The sequence below is a fragment of the Phyllobates terribilis genome, unplaced genomic scaffold (genome assembly GCF_046119375.1).
Source record: "Phyllobates terribilis strain yellow unplaced genomic scaffold, ASM4611937v1 Scaffold_4__5_contigs__length_816908805, whole genome shotgun sequence".
Lineage (NCBI taxonomy): Eukaryota > Metazoa > Chordata > Amphibia > Anura > Dendrobatidae > Phyllobates > Phyllobates terribilis.
The window spans coordinates 27,214,595-27,234,543 of record NW_027362764.1 but is presented as its reverse complement, the minus strand read 5'-3'; the positions used below and the strand labels follow the sequence as shown (position 1 = coordinate 27,234,543).

General features: G+C 55.5%; 1 protein-coding gene across 1 annotated transcript in view; it reads right to left on the bottom strand.

Moving 5' to 3' along the window:
* LOC141264608 (obscurin-like) overlaps positions 1-19,949 on the bottom strand; it is an 870,641-nt gene that overhangs the window by 656,510 nt on the left and 194,182 nt on the right. Inside the window, exons 22-23 of the mRNA XM_073676886.1 lie at positions 2,974-3,195; positions 2,660-2,771 (exon numbers count right to left, since the gene is read on the bottom strand). Of these exons, the coding sequence (XP_073532987.1) occupies positions 2,660-2,771; positions 2,974-3,195 (334 nt within the window). The remainder of the gene's footprint in view (positions 1-2,659; positions 2,772-2,973; positions 3,196-19,949) is intronic.

Below are 19,949 nucleotides of genomic sequence, written 5' to 3'. Positions count from 1 at the left end.
ATTATAAGAGGCTGATATCAGTCACATATGGTGTAATGTCTGGAGGTTATATCAGTACTGGAGCATTATAAGAGGGGCTGATATCAGTCACATATGTTGTAATGTCTTGAGGTTATATCAGTACTGGAGCGCTATAAGAGGGGCTGATATCAGTCACATATGGTGTAATGTCTGGAGGTTATATCAGTACTGGAGCGTTATAAGAGGAGCTGATATCAGTCACATATGGTGTAATGTCTGGAGGTTATATCAGTACTGGAGCGTTATAAGAGGCTGATATCAGTCACATATAGTGTAATGTCTGGAGGTTATATCAGTACTGGAGCGTTATAAGAGGCTGATATCAGTCACATATGATGTAATGTCTGGAGGTTATATCAGTACTGGAGCGTTATAAGAGGCTGATATCAGTCACATATGGTGTAATGTCTGGAGGTTATATCAGTACTGGAGCGTTATAAGAGGGGCTGATATCAGTCACATATGGTGTAATGTCTGGAGGTTATAGCAGTACTGAAGCGTTATAAGAGGCTGATATCAGTCACATATGGTGTAATGTCTGGAGGTTATATCAATACTGGAGCATTATAAGAGGCTGATATCAGTCACATATGATGTAATGTCTGGAGGTTATATCAGTACTGGAGCGTTATAAGAGGGGCTGATATCAGTCACATATGGTGTTATGTCTGGAGGTTATATCATTGCTGCAGCGTTATAAGAGGAGCTGATATCAGTCACATATGATGTAATGTCTGGAGGTTATATCAGTACTGGAGTGTTATAAGAGGGGCTGATATCAGTCACATATGGTGTAATGTCTGGAGGTTATATCAGTACTGGAGCGTTATAAGAGGCTGATATCAGTCACATATGATGTAATGTCTGGAGGTTATATCAGTACTGGAGCGTTATAAGAGGCTGATATCAGTCACATATGGTGTAATGTCTGGAGGTTATATCAGTAAGGGAGCGTTATAAGAGGGGCTGATATCAGTCACATATGATGTAATGTCTGGAGGTTATATCAGTACTGGAGCATTATAAGAGGCTGATATCAGTCACATATGGTGTAATGTCTGGAGGTTATATCAGTACTGGAGAGTTATAAGAGGGACTCATATCAGTCACATATGATGTAATGTCTGGAGGTTATATCAGTACTGGAGCGTTATAAGAGGAGCTGATATCAGTCACATATGGTGTAATGTCTGGAGGTTATATCAGTACTGGAGCGTTATAAGAGGCTCATATCAGTCACATATGGTGTAATGTGTGGAGGTTATATCAGTACTGGAGCGTTATAAGAAGGGCTGATATCAGTCACATATGATGTAATGTCTGGAGGTTATATCAGTACTGGAGCATTATAAGAGGAGCTGATATCAGTCACATATGATGTAATGTCTGGAGATTATATCAGTACTGGAGCGTTATAAGAGGCTGATATCAGTCACATATGGTGTAATGTCTGGAGGTTATATCAGTACTGGAGCGTTATAAGAGGGGCTGATATCAGTCACATATGGTGTAATGTCTGGAGATTATATCAGTACTGGAGAGTTATAAGAGGCTGATATCAGTCACATATGGTGTAATGTCTGGAGGTTATATCAGTACTGGAGCGTTATAAGAGGCTGATATCAGTCACATATGATATAATGTCTGGAGGTTATATCAGTACTGGAGAGTTATAAGAGGCTGATATCAGTCACATATGGTGTAATGTCTGGAGGTTATATCAGTACTGGAGCGTTATAAGAAGGGCTGATATCAGTCACATATGATGTAATATCTGGAGGTTATATCAGTACTGGAGCGTTATAAGAAGGGCTGATATCAGTCACATATGGTGTAATGTCTGGAGGTTATATCAGTACTGGAGCGTTATAAGAGGCTGATATCAGTCACATATGATATAATGTCTGGAGGTTATATCAGTACTGGAGAGTTATAAGAGGCTGATATCAGTCACATATGGTGTAATGTCTGGAGGTTATATCAGTACTGGAGCGTTATAAGAGGGGCTGATATCAGTCACATATGGTGTAATGTCTGGAGGTTATATCAGTACTGGAGAGTTATAAGAGGCTGATATCAGTCACATATGGTGTAATGTCTGGAGGTTATATCAGTACTGGAGCGTTATAAGAGGAGCTGATATCAGTCACATATGATGTAATGTCTGGAGGTTATATCAGTACTGGAGCGTTATAAGAGGCTGATATCAGTCACATATGATGTAATGTCTGGAGTTTATATCAGTACTGGAGCGTTATAAGAGGGGCTGATATCAGTCACATATGATGTAATGTCTGGAGGTTATATCAGTACTGGAGCGTTATAAGAGGAGCTGATATCAGTCACATATGGTGTAATGTCTGGAGGTTATATCAGTACTGGAGCGTTATAAGAGGCTGATATCAGTCACATATGATGTAATGTCTGGAGGTTATATCAGTACTGGAGCGTTATAAGAGGAGCTGATATCAGTCACATATGGTGTAATGTCTGGAGGTTATATCAGTACTGGAGCTGCTGTCTCTTTAATCTCACCTGCACTGTGAGCTAATAACTCAGGTAACATGGCCATCAGTGCCCCCTGTGGGCAGGTGTTGTATGGCAGGAGGACACAGCAGATGAGAGCAGTAGTGGGTACCTGATAGGGATGATGGTCTCCGGGACGGCCGGCTCGGTCTGCGTTTCTGAAGAGCTGACCTCAGGATGAGCTTCTGTGGCTTCATTGATCACCGGCGGCTTCGAGGCTTCATCTAAAGCACAGGACGAGTGTCAGACACGGTGATCACCCGTCTTATGCAGCAGCAGCAGCAGCAGAGTGACCCCTATCCTGACATCCTCTGTGCTGCTGGGAACTCTGCTCCTTCCACTATATGATGCCCACCCTATGACCTCCTATGAGATCAGCACACTGCTCTCCTGACATACTCTGTGCTGCAGCACACCGGCACTTACCATGAGTGGCGTCCTCCGGTGTTTGGGTGTTGGCGTCTCGGAATATATCCACAGTTTCCCGTCGTTCCTCTTGGATCCCTTCTGCATGTTTCGGGGTCTCTGTGCGTCCTGAGGTCTGTTCTCGGGGTACCGGGGATCTCAGCCTCCTCAGGACGTGTCTGATCTCCTGATCTGCTCGCTGGAGAGAAGCTCGGATACAATCGTCCAATCCAGCTGCGCCCCCTACAGACGGTGGGAATGTCAGCAAGTCATGTGATGCCTGAACGCGCCTTCCTGCTGCTATGTGCAGGGTTGTGAGAGGGTGCCTGGTGGTGTGACGGGGCGGAGTCTTGTGAGGGTGTGGGGGTCGTGTGAGGGGTCATGTGACGGTGCGGGATCATGAGTGGGTGCAGGGTCGTGAGAGGGTGTGGGGTCGTGAGAGGGTGCAGGGTCGTGAGAGGGTGCAGGGTCGTGAGAGGGTGCGGGGGCTTATGACACTGTGGGGTCGTGTGAGGGTGCGGGGTCGCGTGAGGGTGCGGTGTCGTGAGACGGTGCGGTGTCGTGTAATGGGGTGGGGTCGTAAGAGGGGGCGGGGTCGTGTCAGGGTGCGGGGTCGTGTCAGGGTGCGAGGTCATGAGAGGGTGCAGGGTCATGTCAGGGTGCAGAATCGTGTGAGGCTGCAGGGTCGAGTGAGGGGGCGGGGTTGTGTCAGGGTTCGGGGACATGTGACAAGGTGGGGTCATGTGATGAGGCGGGTTCGTGTGAGGGTGCGGGGTCGTGAGAAGGTGTGGGGTCGTGTGAGGGTGCGGGTTCGTGAGATGGGACAGGGTCCGATGATGGGGCGGGGTCGTGTGAAGAGGCGGGGTCATGTGAGGGTGCGGGGTCTTGTGAGGGTTCAGGGTCGTGAGAAGGGACAGGGACGTGTGACGGGACAGGGTCGTGTGAAGAGGCGGGGTCATGTGAGGGTGCGGGGTCGTGTGAGGGTTCAGGGTCGTGAGAAGGGACAGGATCGTGTGATGGGGCGGGGTTGTGCAAGGGTGCGGGGTCATGTGAGGGTTCAGGGTTGTGAGAGGGGACAGGGACGTGTGACGGGACAGGGTCGTGTGACGGGGCGGGGTCGTGTAAGGGTGCAGAGTCATGAGAGGGTGCGGGGTCGTGAGAGGGTGCGGGGTCGTAAGAGGGTGCGGGGTCGTGAGAGGGTGCGGGAGCGCATGACACTGCGGAGTCGTGTGAGGGTGCAGGGTCATGTGAGGGTGCGGGATCGTGTGAGGGTGCGGGATCGTGTGAGGGTGCGGGGTCGTGTGAGGGTGCAGGGTCGTGTGAGGGTGCGGGGTCGTGTGAGGGTGCGGTGTCGTGTGAGGGTGCGGGGTCGTGTGATGGGGTGGGGTCATGAGAGGGGGCGGGGTCATGAGAGGGTGCAGGGTCTTGAGAGGGTGCGGGGTCGTGTGACTGGGCGGGGTCGTGTGAGGTTGTGAGAGGGTGGGGGGTTGTGAGAGGGGGCGGGGTCGTGTGACGAGGCGGCGTCGTGACAGGGTGCGAGGTCATATTATGGTGCGGGGTCGTGAGAGGGTGCGGGGTCATGAGACAGTGTAGGGTCGTGAGAGGGTGCGGGGTCGTGAGAGGGTGCGGGGTCGTGAGACAGTGCGGGGGCGCATGACACTACGGAGTCGTGTGAGGGTGCAGTGTCGTGTGAGGGTGCGGGGTCGTGTGAGGGTGTGGTGTCGTGAGAGGGTGCGGGGTCGTGTGATGGGGTGGAGTCATGAGAGGGGGCGGGGTCATGAGAGGGTGCAGGGTCTTGAGAGGGTGCGGGGTCGTGTGACTGGGCGGGGTCGTGTGAGGTTGTGAGAGGGTGGGGGGTTGTGCGAGGGGGAGGGGTTGTGTTACGAGGCGGGGTCGTGACAGGGTGCGAGGTCATATTATGGTGCGGGGTCATGAGAGGGTGCGGGGTCATGAGATGGTGTAGGGTCGTGAGAGGGTGCGGGGTCGTGAGACTGTGTAGGGTCGTGAGAGGGTGCGAGGTCGTGAGAGGGTGCGGGGTCGTGAGAGGGTGCGGGGTCGTGAGACGGTGCAGGGTCATGAGATGGTGTAGGGTCATGAGAGGGTGCGAGGTCGTGTGACTGTGCGAGGTCGTGTGAGGGGGCGGGGTTGTGCGAGCGGGCGGGGTCGTGTGACGGTGCGGGGTTGTATGACGGGGCAGGGTCATGAGAGGGTGCGTGGTCATGTGAAGGTTCAGGGTCATGAGAGGGTGCGGGGTCGTGTGACAGTGCGGGGTCGTATGACGGTGCGGGGTCGTGAGAGGGTGTGGGGTTGTGTGATGGTGGGGGGTCGTGTGAGGGTGCGGGGTCGTGAGAGGGTACGGGGTCGTGAGAGGATGCGGGATCGTGAGAGGATGCGGGGTCGTGAGAGGATGCGGGGTCGTGAGAGGGTGCGGGTCATGTGATTGAGCGGGGTAGTGTGAGGTTGTGAGAGGGTGCAGGGTCGTGAGAGGGTGCGGGGTCATGTGACGGGGCGGGATCATGTGAGTGTGCGAGGGGTCGCGTGAGACGTCATCAGAGGGTGTGGGGTCGTGAGAGGGGACGGGATCGTGTCAGGGTTCGGGGTCATGTGACGAGGCGGGGTCATGTGAGGGTAAGGGGTCATGAGGGTGCAGGGTCGTGAGAGGGTGCGGGGTCGTGAGAGGGGACGGGGTTGTATGACTGGGCGGGGTCATGTGACAAGGCGGGATCATGTGAGGGGGCGGGGTCGTGTGACGGGGTGGGGTCGTGTAAGGGTGCGGGGTCGTGTAAGGGTGCGGGGTCGTGTAAGGGTTCAGGGTCGTGTGACGGGATGGGGTCGTGTGATGGGGCGGGGTCGTGTAAGGGTTCAGGGTCGTGTGAGGGTTCAGGGTCGTGAGAGTGTGCGGGGTTGTGTGACGGTGCGGGGTCGTGAGGGGGTTCGGGGTCGTGTGAGGGCGCGGGGTCGTGTGACGGTGCGGGGTCGTATGACGGTGCGGGGTCGTGAGAGGGTGCGGGGTCATGTGACGGTGCGGGGTCGTGTGAGGGTGCGGGGTCATGAGAGGCTGCGGGGTCTTGAGAGAGTGCGGGGTCGTGAGAAGGTGTGGGGTCGTGTGAGGGTGCGGGGTCGTGTGAGGGTGCGCAGGGTCGTGTGAGGGTGTGGGGTCGTGAGAGGGTGCGGAGTCGTGAGAGGGGAAAGGATCATGTCAGGGTTCGGGGTCATGTGACGAGGCGGGGTCATGTGATGAGGCGAGGTCATGTGAGAGTGCGGGGTCGTGTGAAGGTGCGGGGTCGTGAGAGGGTGTGGGGTCGTGAGAGGGTGCGGGGTCGTGAGAGGGTGAGGGGTCGTATGATGGGGCGGGGTCGTATGACGGGGTGGGGTCATGTGACAAGGCGGGGTCATGTGAGGGTGGGGGTTGTGTAAGGGTGCAGAGTCGTGTGAGGGTTCAGGGTCGTGAAAGGGGACAGGGTTGTGTGACAGGACAGGGTCGTTTGACGGGACGGGGTCGTGTAAGGGTGCAGGATCGTGTGAGGGTACAGCGTCATTAGAGGGTGCGGATTCGTGTGACGGTGCGGGGTCGTGTGACTGTGCGGGGTCGTGAGAGGGTGCAGGGTCATGAGACGGTGCAGGGTCATGAGAAGGTGCAGGGTCATGAGAAGGTGCAGGGTCATGAGAAGGTGCAGGGTCATGAGAGGGTGCGAGGTCTTGAGAGGGTGCGGGGTTGTGTGACTGGGCGGGGTCGTGTGAGGTCGTGAGAGGGGGCGGGGTCGTGAGAGGGGGAGGTGTCGTGAGAGGGTGCGGTGTTGTGTGACGGTGTGGGGTCGTGAGAGGGTGTGGGGTCGTGTGACGGTGCGGGGTCGTGAGAGGGTGCGGGGTTGTGTCAGGGTGCAGGGTCGTGTCAGAGTGCGGGGTCGTGTGAGGGTGCGGGGTCGTGTCAGGGTGCGGGGTCGTGAGAAGGTGCGGGGTTTGTGAGAGGGTGCAGGGTCATGAGAGGGTGCAGGGTCGTGAGACGGTGCAGGGTCTTGAGAGGGTGTGAGGTCTTGAAAGGGTGCGGGGTCGTGTGACTGGGCGAGGTCGTGAGAGGGGGCGGGTCGTGTGATGGTGCGGGGTCGTATGACGGAGAGGGGTCGTGAGAGGGTGCGGGGTCGTGTGAGTGTTCAGTGTCGTGAGGGTGCGAGGTCGTGTGACGGTGCAGGGTCGTATGATGGTGCCGACTCGTGTGAGGGTGCGGGGTCATGTGAGGGTGCAGGGTCGTGTGATGGTGTGGGGTTGTGTGATGGTGCAGGATCTTGAGAGGGTGCGAGGTCTTGAGAGGGTGCGGGGTCGTGTGACGGTGCGGGGGCGTATGACACTGCGGGGTCGTGTGAGGGTGCGGGGTCATGTGACTGTGTGCGGTCGTGTGACGGTGCGGGGTCGTGAGAGGGTTTAGGATCGTGAGAGGGTGCGGGGTCGTGTGACGGTGCGGTGACGTATGACGGTGCGGGGTCGTGAGAGGGGTCGTGAGAGGGTGCGGGGTCGTGAGAGGGGTCGGGGTCGTTAGAGGGGTCGTTAGAAGGTGCGGGGTCGTTAGAGGGTACGGGGTCGTGAGAGGGTTTGGGGTCGTGAGAGGGTTCAGGGTCGTGAGAGGGTGCGGGGTCATGTGACGGGGCGGGGTCGTGAGAGGGTGTGATGTCTTCAGAGGGTCCGGGGTCGTGTGACTGGGAGGGGTCGTGTGACAGTGTGGAGTCGTGAGAGGGTTCAGGATCGTGAGAGGGTGCGGGGTCGTGTGACGGTGCGGTGGCGTATGACGGTGAGGGGTCGTGAGAGGGGTCGTGAGAGGGTGCGGGGTCATGAGAGGGGTCGTGAGAGGGTGCGGGGTTGTTAGAGGGTGCGGGGTCGTTAGAGGGTGCGGGGTCGTGAGAGGGTACGGGGTCGTGAGAGGGTACGGGGTGGTGAGAGGGTGCGGGCTCGTGAGAGGGTTCGGGGTCGTGAGAGGGTGCGGGGTTATGTGACGGGGCGGGGTCGTAAGAGGGTGCGGGGTCGTGAGAGGGTGCAGGGTCGTGAGAGGGTGCAGGGTCGTGAGAGGGTGCAGGGTCATGAGAGGGTGCAGGGTCATGAGAGGGTCCGGGGTCGTGTGACTGGGCGGGGTAGTGTGAGGTCGCGAGAGAGTGCGGGGTCGTGAGAGGGGCGGGGTCGTGTGACGGTGCGGTGTCGTGAGAGGGTGCGGGGTCGTGTCAGGGTGCAGGGTCGTGTGACGGTGTGGGGTCATGTAATGGGACGGGGTCGTGAGAGGGTTCGGGGTCGTGAGAGGGTGCGGGGTCGTGTGACGGGGCGGGTCATGTGACGGGGCGGGGTCGTGAGAGGGTGCGGGGTCATGAGAGGGTGCGGAGTCGTGAGCGGGTGTGGGATCGTGAGAGGATGCAGAGTCGTGAGACAGTGCAGGGTCATGAGAGGATGCGAGGTCGTGAGAGGGTGCGGGGTCGTGTGACTGGGCGGGGTCGTGTGAGGTCGTGAGAGGGTGCAGGGTCATGAGAGGGGGCGGGGTCGTGTGATGGTGCGGGGTAGTATGACGGATCGAGGTCGTGAGAGGGTGCGGGGTCGTGTGAGGTCGTGAGAGGGTGCGGGGTCATGAGAGGAGGCGGGGTCGTGTGATGGTGCGGGGTCGTATGACGGATCAGGGTCGTGTGAGGGTGCGGGGTCGTGTGAGGGTTCGGGGTCGTGAGAGGCCTATAGCTGATTCCCTCTCTGTCAGCCTCTAGCTTCTCTCCTCCCCACTCCATAGAATCATATAATCACCAAGTGTGATCTTTTGTCACAGTAATGAGAACTATGTCTTTTCTGAATACAGATTTTTTCCTTCCTGTGATCCCACAGTCCCGGGCGCCACGTCCGGTAATCCAGCAGTCTCAGACACCACTTCCTGTAATCCCGCAATCCTAGATGCCACTTCCTGTAATCCCGCAGTCCAGTCCATCACTTCCTGTAATCCCGCAGTCCTAAACACCATTTTCTGCTATCTCTCAATCCCCGGCACCACTTCCTGTAATCCCGCAGACCTGGGCGCCACTTTCTGTAATCCCGCAGTCCAGTTCACAACTTCCTTTAATCCCGCAGTCCAGTTCACTACTTCCTGTAATCCCGCAGTCCTAGACAACACTTCCTGTAATCCCACAGTCCAGTCCATCACTTCCTGTAATCCCACAGTCCTAGACAACACTTCCTGTAATCTCCTAGTCCCCGGCACCACTTTCGGTAATCCCACAATCCCGAACGCCATTTCCTGTTAACCTTCAATCCCTGGCGCAACTTCCTGTAATCCCGCAGTCCAGTTCACCACTTCCTGTAATCCCGCAGTCCAGTCCATCACTTCCTGTAATCCCGCAGTCCCAGACAACACTTCCTGTAATCCCACAGTCAAGTTCACCACTTCCTTTAATCCCGCAGTCCAGTCCATCACTTCCTGTAATCCCACAGTCCTAGACAACACTTCCTGTAATCTCCTAGTCCCCGGCACCACTTTCGGTAATCCCACAATCCCGAACGCTATTTCCTGTTATCCTTCAATCCCTGGCGCAACTTCCTGTAATCCCGCAGTCCAGTTCACCACTTCCGGTAATCCCGCAGTCCAGTCCATCACTTCCTGTAATCCCGCAGTCCAGTTCACCACTTCCTGTAATCCCGCAGTTCAGTTCACCACTTCCTGTAATCCCACAGTCCAGTTCACCACTTCCTGTAATCCCGCAGTCCAGTCCATCACTTCCTGTAATCCCACAGTCCAGTCCATCACTTCCTGCAATCCCGCAGTCCAGTCCATCACTTCCTGTAATCCCGCAGTCCAGTCCATCACTTCCTGTAATCCCGCAGTCCAGTCCATCACTTCCTGTAATCCCGCAGTCCAGTTCACCACTTCCTGTAATCCCACAGTCCAGTTCACCACTTCCTGTAATCCCACAGTCCAGTTCACCACTTCCTGTAATCCCGCAGTCCTAGACAACACTTCCTGTAATCTCCTAGGCCCCGGCCCCACTTTCTGTAATCCCACAGTCCCGAACGCCATTTCCTGTTATCCCTCAATCCCCGGCGCTACTTCCTGTAATCCCGCAGACCTGGGCGCCATTTCCTGTAATCCCGCAGCTCATCTCCCAGTCATCTGTCTCTGCTTCTCTGCTGCTAGAGATGGACGTAGCTCGGAGGATAAGGAGACACCTGGTGGTTGCCGCTTTGTGGCATTTTTTCTCTAGGTAAAGTGACTTTTTGCTGAATAGTTAATTCCTTGTAATGGAGATTAGGTTACTGACACCACAGTACGCATTCACCTTCCCGGCTCCGCTGAGTACTGCACAAGTGCAGATATGTCTGCACAAAACGGGGCTCCGAGCACAGGATGGCGGTGGTGGGTATATGAGGCAGGCGAGAAGGAGGAGGACGGGCGAGCGCTGTACAGATGGGAGGACAGCGGGTGATGTAGACACAGGATGTATAGATATGTGGCACCCCAGGGGTCTGGTTTCCACAGTAATGTAATGTTATGTCTGAGAGCAGGTGGGAGGTCTCTTGGTCAGGGATCCTGTGCATGCCACACCTCCTGCCCAGTCTTGGGAGGGGAAGAACTTCCCCTATATAAACCCGGGGCTGAGGCAGGGTTAGTGAGTAGAGAAGAAGTAGAGACAGAGAAGAGAAGCAGATCTAGGAAAAGAACATCAGGAGCTCTGTGGGAGCAGTGCTACAAGGAGTCAGGGGCTGGCAGCTGCAGAGCTCGCCCTGACTGAGAAGTTATCACCGGACCCGGAGTCCGAGGCTGTGGGGATTAATCTTTACCCAGCAGCAGAAACCGCCCGGCAGGGGATTTCAGGTCCTCTGGCCAAGAAACCCGAAGGCACGGTCACACGCGTGGGACCAGCACCGCCGTCGTGGAGCGGACGCCACTAGAAGGCCCCGAGTCACCGGCCATACGGGTGAGCACCACACGGTACACTCAGGGACGTGGGCTACTTATACCCGCTTCTAGCAAGGTAGCCAGAAGAGTACAGTTAGTTTGGGAGGCCTACAACTCCGCCTGGCCAGGGGAGATCCCATCTGCTCAAGGACTGACCAGGCCCCATTCACTAGCAAGTACTCCGGGAGGGTCTATCGTTGTTACCAGTAAAGACCCTGAATTACACCGCACCGTCTCTGAGTGGTTCCTGCTACCCCCATCTTCCACGTCGGCTGCCCTGAGGCCATACCCCTCCCGTTGGGGGTTATACTATCACGCTGCACAATTCTACATCGGCCTCAGCGGTCTGCCCTGCAGCGGCAGCTCCATAGCTGCAAATCAACGGGTGGCGTAGTCGACACTCAAATAACACCTATCAAGACTGCCACACACTGAGTTTGACTCCCTGGGCACGGACCGGGTCCCCGCCACTCGGAGACTACAACCCTCATCTGATCCGGTTCCGGGTAAGCCCCCGAGCGCGAGACGCTGCGCGACACAGCAGGCCCAGGGGCGCGTCAACTTTGGCGTAGTCGGCAGGATTTCGTGCCCGCAACCACCGGGTACTGCGTGCCTGAAAAAGACTGTTCAAACTTACCTGTGGTGAAGATTCCCGCCATCCGGCGCCATCTTCCGCTTCCTTCCCGCCATCGGTGGAGTTTTCCCGCCATCCGGCGCCATCTTCGGCCTTCTTCCCGCCATACGTGGAGTTTTCCCGCCATTGGACGCCATCTTGAGGACGCCGCGCGGGAAGAAGAGGGGCGTGGACTCCGAAAGCGCGCGAGAACTGAAGCCCCGCCTCACGTCCGGACGTTGCGTAAGGTCCTGGAAGGAGCCCAGCAGACGCCGACGTCACCGGAGCGCGACGGAAGGTCCTCAACCCTGACGATCCACTGCGGAGCCGCGGCCTACGGAAGAGGATCATCGCAAGGTAGGCCACGGTCCACTAGGGGGGAGAAGGATGTCGGATACGGAGGAGAGCTTCACCGCTTCAACCCCCGCCAGCGCCACCGCTGTCGTGGTCATGCCTTTCACCATGCCCTATATCCCGGGGGCAGCCTGGCTACCCCAGTACTCAGGGGAGTCACATACCCTGCAGGACTTTAGAGAAAGGCTGGATAGCCTCTTCCAGGTGTACCCCCTCACAGAAGAGCAAAAAGTGAGCATCCTGGTGGCCCAATTAACCGGAGCAGCCCGAAGGGAGGTAAAGTCCTGGCCACCTGTGGGGAGGACTGTCGCAGGGATACTAACCCGGCTGAGGGACACCTTTGATACCCGCACCTCAGCCGAGATCAAGCTTAGATTCTACGGGTGCAAACAGCGGGCCCATGAGAGTATAAGGGACTATGCCCTGAACCTACAAGAGGCCCTGAGAGCCGTTAAGCAGACCGACCCTGACGGCGTGGGAGACGAGGACAGGCTGTTGACTGAACAATTTATAGAGGGTTTATATTGCAATGCCCACCGAACCCAGTTGCGGGCAATGGCCCTACAGGACCCTCATCTGGGATTTGCACAGTTCAAGGACAGAGCCATCCGGGTGCTCCGAGAACCGGCACCGGATGGCGTTGTGACCCACAGGCGCCCAGCTATCACTTACCACCAGGAGGCGGCGCCCTTGTCGGCAGGGCCTGTAGGGGCTGATGCGCAGGCTTTGAACAATGACCCGGCTCCAGACCTGCACCATCAGGTCCAAGAGCTAGCTAAAAGCGTTGCTGCGTTAACCCGAACTGTGCAGTCTTTACAGGCTTCCACTCCAGGGAAGATCCAGCTGGCATCCGGACCGGAGAACATCCCGTGGCGTCGACCAAGGAGGACCCCACCGGCCAGAGGAAGACCCAGTGACCGGTACAACGAGGACGGACGACCCATCTGCCGCCGCTGCAATCAACCCGGACATATGGCAAGGTACTGTCCTTTAAACTGGCACAACCTGGGGGTAGAGGGCCAACCCCCAGGATAAAGACCACCAGGCCCATCGAACTGGCGCGACAAATATGTCGGAGGGCGTCCAGTCTTGCCTGTGGTACTGGATGGCATCCCTATGAGTGCCCTACTGGACACCGGGTCACAGGTCACCACCATCCCGTACGTGCTCTTCAAGCAGTACTGGAATGACTCGGATATAACCCGCTACCCTGACGACGACTTGAGTATCATCGCCAGCAATGGTCAGCCCGTGCCACAGATCGGATTTAAAGAGGCGACCATTAAAATTGGTAGAATCGAACTGGCAGCACAGGGACTGATTATTGTAGACATTGACAAACACGAGAGTCACCCAAAGATAACGCTAGGAACTAATGTGATTGAAAATTGTCTTGCAGAGGTGATTTTCCTTTTACAACAGGTTGCCAAGAACGCCAGCTCCGGCGAGCAGCGAGTGCTCCAGAAAGAGATCCGGGCACTGATGCGACGGCAACAGGTGGAACTCTCCGGCGGTGAGATTGGTAGCGTAAGAATGTGTGACCCTTTCCCTATTGCCATGCCCCCAAAAAGTGAAATGATGATTTGGTGCCGGGCAGCTATTGGTCCGAGAGGTAGGGATTACCAGGCAATGGTAGAACCAGTTTACTCAGACAGTAGGCCCACCATTTTGACAGCACGGGGGGTGGTTCATGTACGCCATGGGAGGGTGCCCGTTCGCCTAATAAATATCGGGAAGAGGGAAGTATACCTACCCCGGTATGCCACGCTAGCCAAATTATATACCATCAACCAAAACTCTATACAGTCTGTGGAACCCTTGCCTCCATCTCACCCGGAGGAAGGTAACGGCTCTAAGAAAGTAATGGAGGATTGGTGTCAGCAACTACACTTGGGAACTGACTCCACTCCCTCCCACCAGAAACAGGGAGTCTACCGGGTGGTTCAAGAGTATGAGAGAGTGTTTAGTAAACACCCGTTAGACTTCGGGCGAGTTAAGGGGGTAGAACACCGCATCCCCACGGGAGATCATCCTCCCATAAAAGAGAGGTATCGACCCGTACCCCCTGCACATTACCAACACGCCAAGGGGATGCTTAGAGACATGAAGGAGGCTGGGGTAATCCGGGATAGCTGTAGCCCCTGGGCAGCCCCACTAGTTTTAGTCAAAAAGAAAGACAACACTATGAGGATGTGTGTAGATTACCGGAAAATCAATCGTATCACACACAAGGATGCGTACCCTTTACCAAGGATAGAGGAGTCTTTGGCTGCTTTAAGATCTGCTAACTTCTTCTCTACCTTGGATCTCACTAGCGGGTACTGGCAGGTTCCTGTAGCAGAGGCGGACCGGGAGAAGACCGCATTCACCACCCCGATGGGACTTAGCGAGTTTACCTGTATGCCGTTTGGACTTTGTAACGCACCCGGAACCTTCCAACGATTAATGGAGTGCTGTCTGGGACACAAAAACTTCGAGACGGTCCTGTTGTACCTGGACGATGTCATCGTATATTCCAAGACTTATGAGGACCACCTGAAACATCTGGCGGAAGTGTTCGAAGCCCTGGCAAGTTACGGTCTGAAGGTGAAACCCTCTAAGTGTCACCTCCTGAAGCCAAAGGTGCAGTACCTGGGACACGTGGTGAGCGCTGACGGAGTGGCTCCCGACCCTGATAAGATCACCGCAATTAAGGAATGGCCAAGTCCCTCCAGTATAAAGGAAGTGCGGCAGTTCCTTGGGTTGGTAGGCTATTACCGCAGATTCATCCCCGGTTTCACCAAAAAGGCAGCTCCCATGCAGGACCTCCTGATAGGCCAGTCCCGGAAGGCCAAGAACCAGAAGCCGCCCTTCAGATGGGAGAAGTTAGAAGAAGAGTCCTTCCGCCAGCTGAAGATGGCCCTCACGGGGGATGAAATCCTGGCGTACCCCGATTACAGCCAGCCCTTTATCCTCTACACTGACGCAAGTAACATCGGGCTAGGAGCTGTGCTGTCCCAGATCCAGCAGGGGAAAGAACGAGTAATCGCTTACGCCAGCCGAAAACTGCGACCCACCGAGAGAAACCCGGAGAATTACAGCTCCTTTAAGCTAGAGTTCCTGGCAGTGGTGTGGGCAGTCACCGAACGCTTTAAGCACTACCTCGCTTCTTCCCGGTTCATCGTGTACACGGATAACAACCCGTTGACACACCTGGACACAGCAAGACTCGGTGCCCTAGAGCAGAGATGGATGGCTCGTCTGTCCAACTACGAGTTCACAATCAAATACCGGGCAGGACGCTCCAATACCAACGCGGACGCCCTGTCCAGGATGCCAAATCTACCGGACGTAGGAGAAGATCCAGAGGAACTGGAAGAAGTCGAACTCCCTGCGTTCCACCGTCATGGGACTATCCAGTGTTCCCACCGGGTAGGGAGTAAGCAAGCCGCTACGTTTAACCCCTTGCCTCACTACAACTGGGCGGAAACGCAAGACAGCGACCCTGCCGTCCGGCTGGTAAAGGAGATGCTGACTCGGCCAGAGGCTCGCCTTGACCCAGACGCTCCGGAGGAAGCCAAGCAACTGTGGGCAGAAAAGAGTAGACTGTTCCTTTACAAGGGGAAGTTGTGCCGCAGAATGGTTAACTCCCGGACGCATGAACTAATCTGGCAAGTAGTGGTGCCACGAAGAGACGCAGCCATGGTGATGGAGGCATACCACGACGGGGCTGGACACTTCGGATGGAAGAAGCTGGAGTTCCTGCTGCGCGAGCGGTTCCACTGGGTAGGCATGAGGGGAACCATCGAGAGGTGGTGCAGAGACTGTGGCCCGTGCAACCTAAGAAGGAAGGACCGTGCCAGCCAGAAGACTCCCCTGCAGTCCATCGTCACCCGGCAGCCATTGGAACTGGTAGCCTTGGATCATGTAAAACTGACCCCAAGCAGAAGTGGCTACGTCTACGCACTAACCATCGTGGATCACTACTCCCGGTTCTTGGTTGTCGTCCCCGTCAAGGACTTAACAGCTCGAACAGCAGCTAGAGCCTTCCAGCAGCATTTCTGCCGTCCACACGGGTACCCGGACCAAGTGTTGACAGACCAGGGACCTGCCTTTGAAGCGGAGGTCTTCCAAGAATTCTGCACTCTGTATGGCTGCCGGAAGATAAGGACGACACCCTATCATCCGCAAACTAATGGACTTTGTGAGAAAATGAACCAGGTGGTAATGGATCTTCTGAAAACGTTGCCCCTGGAAGAACGCGGTCTGTGGCCCGAGAAGCTGCCCGATCTGGTGGACCTATACAACCACATCCCGGTAGGTTCCACCAACTGTACCCCGGCTTACCTAATGAGGGCGAGACCTGGTAAGTTACCTGTTGACCTGGAAATGGGAGTCCTGACACCCGAGGACACTTCACCAGAAGCAGACTGGGACACAGAGAGGCAGCAGCAGTACCGGAGAGTACAGGAGAGCGTGGAGCGAAGTCTCTGTCAGGCTAGGGAAAGACAAGAGAAAACTTACAACCAGTATGCTCCCGCTGTTCCCCTGGTACCCGGAGAGCAGGTCTTGAAGAGAAAAAGACGGCTCCACAAGTTGGACGACCAGTGGGAGAAGGACCCGTACACCGTACTGCCCTCAAGCCACGACAACCCAAAGGTCTGTACCATCAGTAAAGACGGAGGGGAAACCACAACCATTGTATCCCGGGATCACCTGAAGAAGTGTCCTGAACAGCTACGGAACCCTGAAGAGGAACAAGAAGACCCTCGACCCGTAGAGGAAAGGGAAGACATGGTTAGTACTGTGCTCGGAGACTTCCCTCGGTCTTGGACTCAAGTCAATGGCGCAGTTGTGGTACCCGTACTCACCTTCCTCCAACCCGCATCCCAAGCACCTATGGAGCGACAGGTAGAGCTGGAAGAGCAGCCGGTCCAGGAGGCAGAAGACTCCACACAAGCAGAACAGGAGGATCAACCCTCTGCTTATAGTGAGCCTGCCGTACCCCTAGTGAGCCAAAGAGCCGGTAGACAGCTGCCCAGTTTACCCTTGACAGCTCCTACACCCTGTAGTTCAGGGCTAGACAGTCAGCTCCGTAGGTCCACTAGGGCCACTAGAGGCCAGTTACCCGCACGTTGGAGGATTTGAAATGTATAAGTTGTTTTATTTGTGGTTACCTGTTTTTCTTATTGCTTGTGTATAATTATGTGTTTCTAGTTGTTTATAGGAGTCTTTGGTGGATTTACCGGGAATCCTGTGTACATAGTTGGAGCGTAACCCAGGACGGACTAAAGACTGTTAAGGACTCGGGGCAGAACAGACCCCTACCTGGTTACGTCTCCCTGTTTTGGTGAAATGGACACCTTGCTTTCTTCAAAGACTGCACCCGGTTACGGATATCCGTGACCACCTTTATGTGTTTCTTCTTATTGTACTATTATTGTTGTTATATCTTGTTATGTTTTTCTAAAATATGTTTAGTCCCGGAGTACTAAATTTCACTAGGGGGGAATGTGGCACCCCAGGGGTCTGGTTTCCACAGTAATGTAATGTTATGTCTGAGAGCAGGTGGGAGGTCCTTTGGTCAGGGATCCTGTGCATGCCACACCTCCTGCCCAGTCTTGTGAGGGGAAGAACTTCCCCTATATAAACCCGGGGCTGAGGCAGGGTTAGGAGTAGAGAAGAAGCAGAGACAAGAAACAGTCATAGGAAGAAACAGCAGAAGCTCAGTGGGAGCAATACTACTACGAGTCAGGGGCTGGCAGCTGCAGAGCTCGCCCTGACTGAGAAGCTTTCTTACCGGACCCGGCGTCCGAGGCTGTGGGGACTAACTCTTACCCAGCAGCAGAAGCCGACCGGCAGGGGATTTCAGGTCCTCAGGCCCAGAAACCCGAAGGCAAGGTCACACGCGTGGGACCAGCACCGCCATCGTGGAGCGGAAGCCATTAGAAGGCCCCGAGTCACCGGGCATACGGGTGAGCACCACACGGCACACTCAGGGACGTGGGCTACTTATATCCGCTTCTAGCAAGGTAGCCAGAAGAGTACAGTCAGTTTGGGAGGCCTACAACTCCGCCTGGCCAGGGGAGATCCCATCTGCTCAAGGACTGACCAGGCCCCGTTCGCTAGCAAGTACTCCGGGAGGGTCTATCGTTGTTACCAGTAAAGACCCTGAATTACACCGCACCGTCTCTGAGTGGTTCCTGCTACCCCCATCTTCCACGTCGGCTGCCCTGAGGCCATACCCCTCCCGTTGGGGGTTATACTATCACGCTGCACAATTCTACATCGGCCTCAGCGGTCTGCCCTGCAGCGGCAGCTCCATAGCTGCAAATCAACGGGTGGCGTAGTCGACACTCAAATAACACCTATCAAGACTGCCACACACTGAGTTTGACTCCCTGGGCACGGACCGGGTCCCCGCCACTCGGAGACTACAACCCTCATCTGATCCGGTTCCGGGTAAGCCCCCGAGCGCGAGACGCTGCGCGACACAGCAGGCCCAGGGGCGCGTCAGATAGGTGTGTAGGGAAGGTGATGGGGGCAGCTCATGAGGCAGTAGGTGTATATGGGTCATGGGTAGGAGTAGGGCACCGTGCGCAGGTTACGGTAGGTACCTGAGGATGTACGTGTAATATGGAGGTATGGGAATGGGTGGGTGCTGGAGCCATTGGGGATGATGATGGTAGCAGTCGATGAGGACAATGATGTAATGGTTGCTGAGGTTTATTGGGTGATTTAGGGGTAGATGAATAAGTTGGGTATTTAGGGATTGGTGAGGACTGACGGGTTATGCAAGGGCAGGTAATGCACAGCTAGCTGAGGATTGGTGTAGGATTAATGGGTAGATGAGATGATGAGGTGGGGGATGTAGAGGAAGGTGGGTCTATGGGCAGGTCAATGATTATTTGTACGTTAAATCTAGCAGGTAATGAAGAAGGGTGGGGGATGTAGGGGTAAATAAGGATGGGTACTGGCTGTAGGGGATACAGAGGGTCCTACATCTGGGCAAGAAAAATGAAAAAAACATATACAGAATGGGAGGAATAGGACTAAGCAACAGCACGTGTGAAAAAGACTTAGGTATACTAATAGATCACAGACTGCACAGGAGTCAACAGTGTGATGCAGCAGCAAAAAAGGCAAACAGAGGCTGGACAGACATCTGTCTGAGATGGTTTAATGACTCCTGCATTGAGCCGGGGGTTGGACACGAGGACCCTGGAGGTCCCCTCCAACTCTACCTTTCTATGTTGCCATGATTCTAGGGTAGGCAGTGGCTATGGGAGTACGTACAGAGGGTGGGCAGGGGATGTTGGGGGTATGATGGGTGGGCAGTGAATGTGGGGGGTTACGGAGGGTGTGCAGTGAATGTGGGGGTATGGTGGGTCGGCAGTGAATGTGGGGGGGTACGGAGGGTGTGCAGTGAATGTGGGGGTATGGTGGGTCGGCAGTGAATGTGGGGGGGTACGGAGGGTGTGCAGTGAATGTGGGGGTATGGTGGGTCGGCAGTGAATGTGGGGGGGTACGGAGGGTGTGCAGTGAATGTGGGGGTATGGTGGGTCGGCAGTGAATGTGGGGGGGTACGGAGGGTGTGCAGTGAATGTGGGGGTATGGTGGGTCGGCAGTGAATGTGGGGGGGTACGGAGGGTGTGCAGTGAATGTGGGGGTATGGTGGGTCGGCAGTGAATGTGGGGGGGTACGGAGGGTGTGCAGTGAATGTGGGGGTATGGTGGGTCGGCAGTGAATGTGGGGGGGGTACGGAGGGTGTGCAGTGAATGTGGGGGTATGGTGGGTCGGCAGTGAATGTGGGGGGTACGGAGGCTGGGCAGTGGATTCTAGAGTAGAGTTGAATGTGGGAAGCCTCAATATGTAGGGGAAATTATAGAGATTTCCACATTTTGGGGGGCATCTGGAGGAGATGATATCAGATGTTCTCCTAGCTGGTTGTCCACATTTCTTCTCATCTCAGCTCTCTACTACGCAAGATGTGGATCTTCACAGAGCCCCAGAACGAGGAAGATTGACAGTCATCTTGTCTTTCTTCCATCTTCTAATAATTGCGCTTACAGTTGTTGCCTTCTCAACAAGCTGCTTGCCTATTGTCCTGTAGCCCATCCCAGGGTTGTTCAGGACTACAAT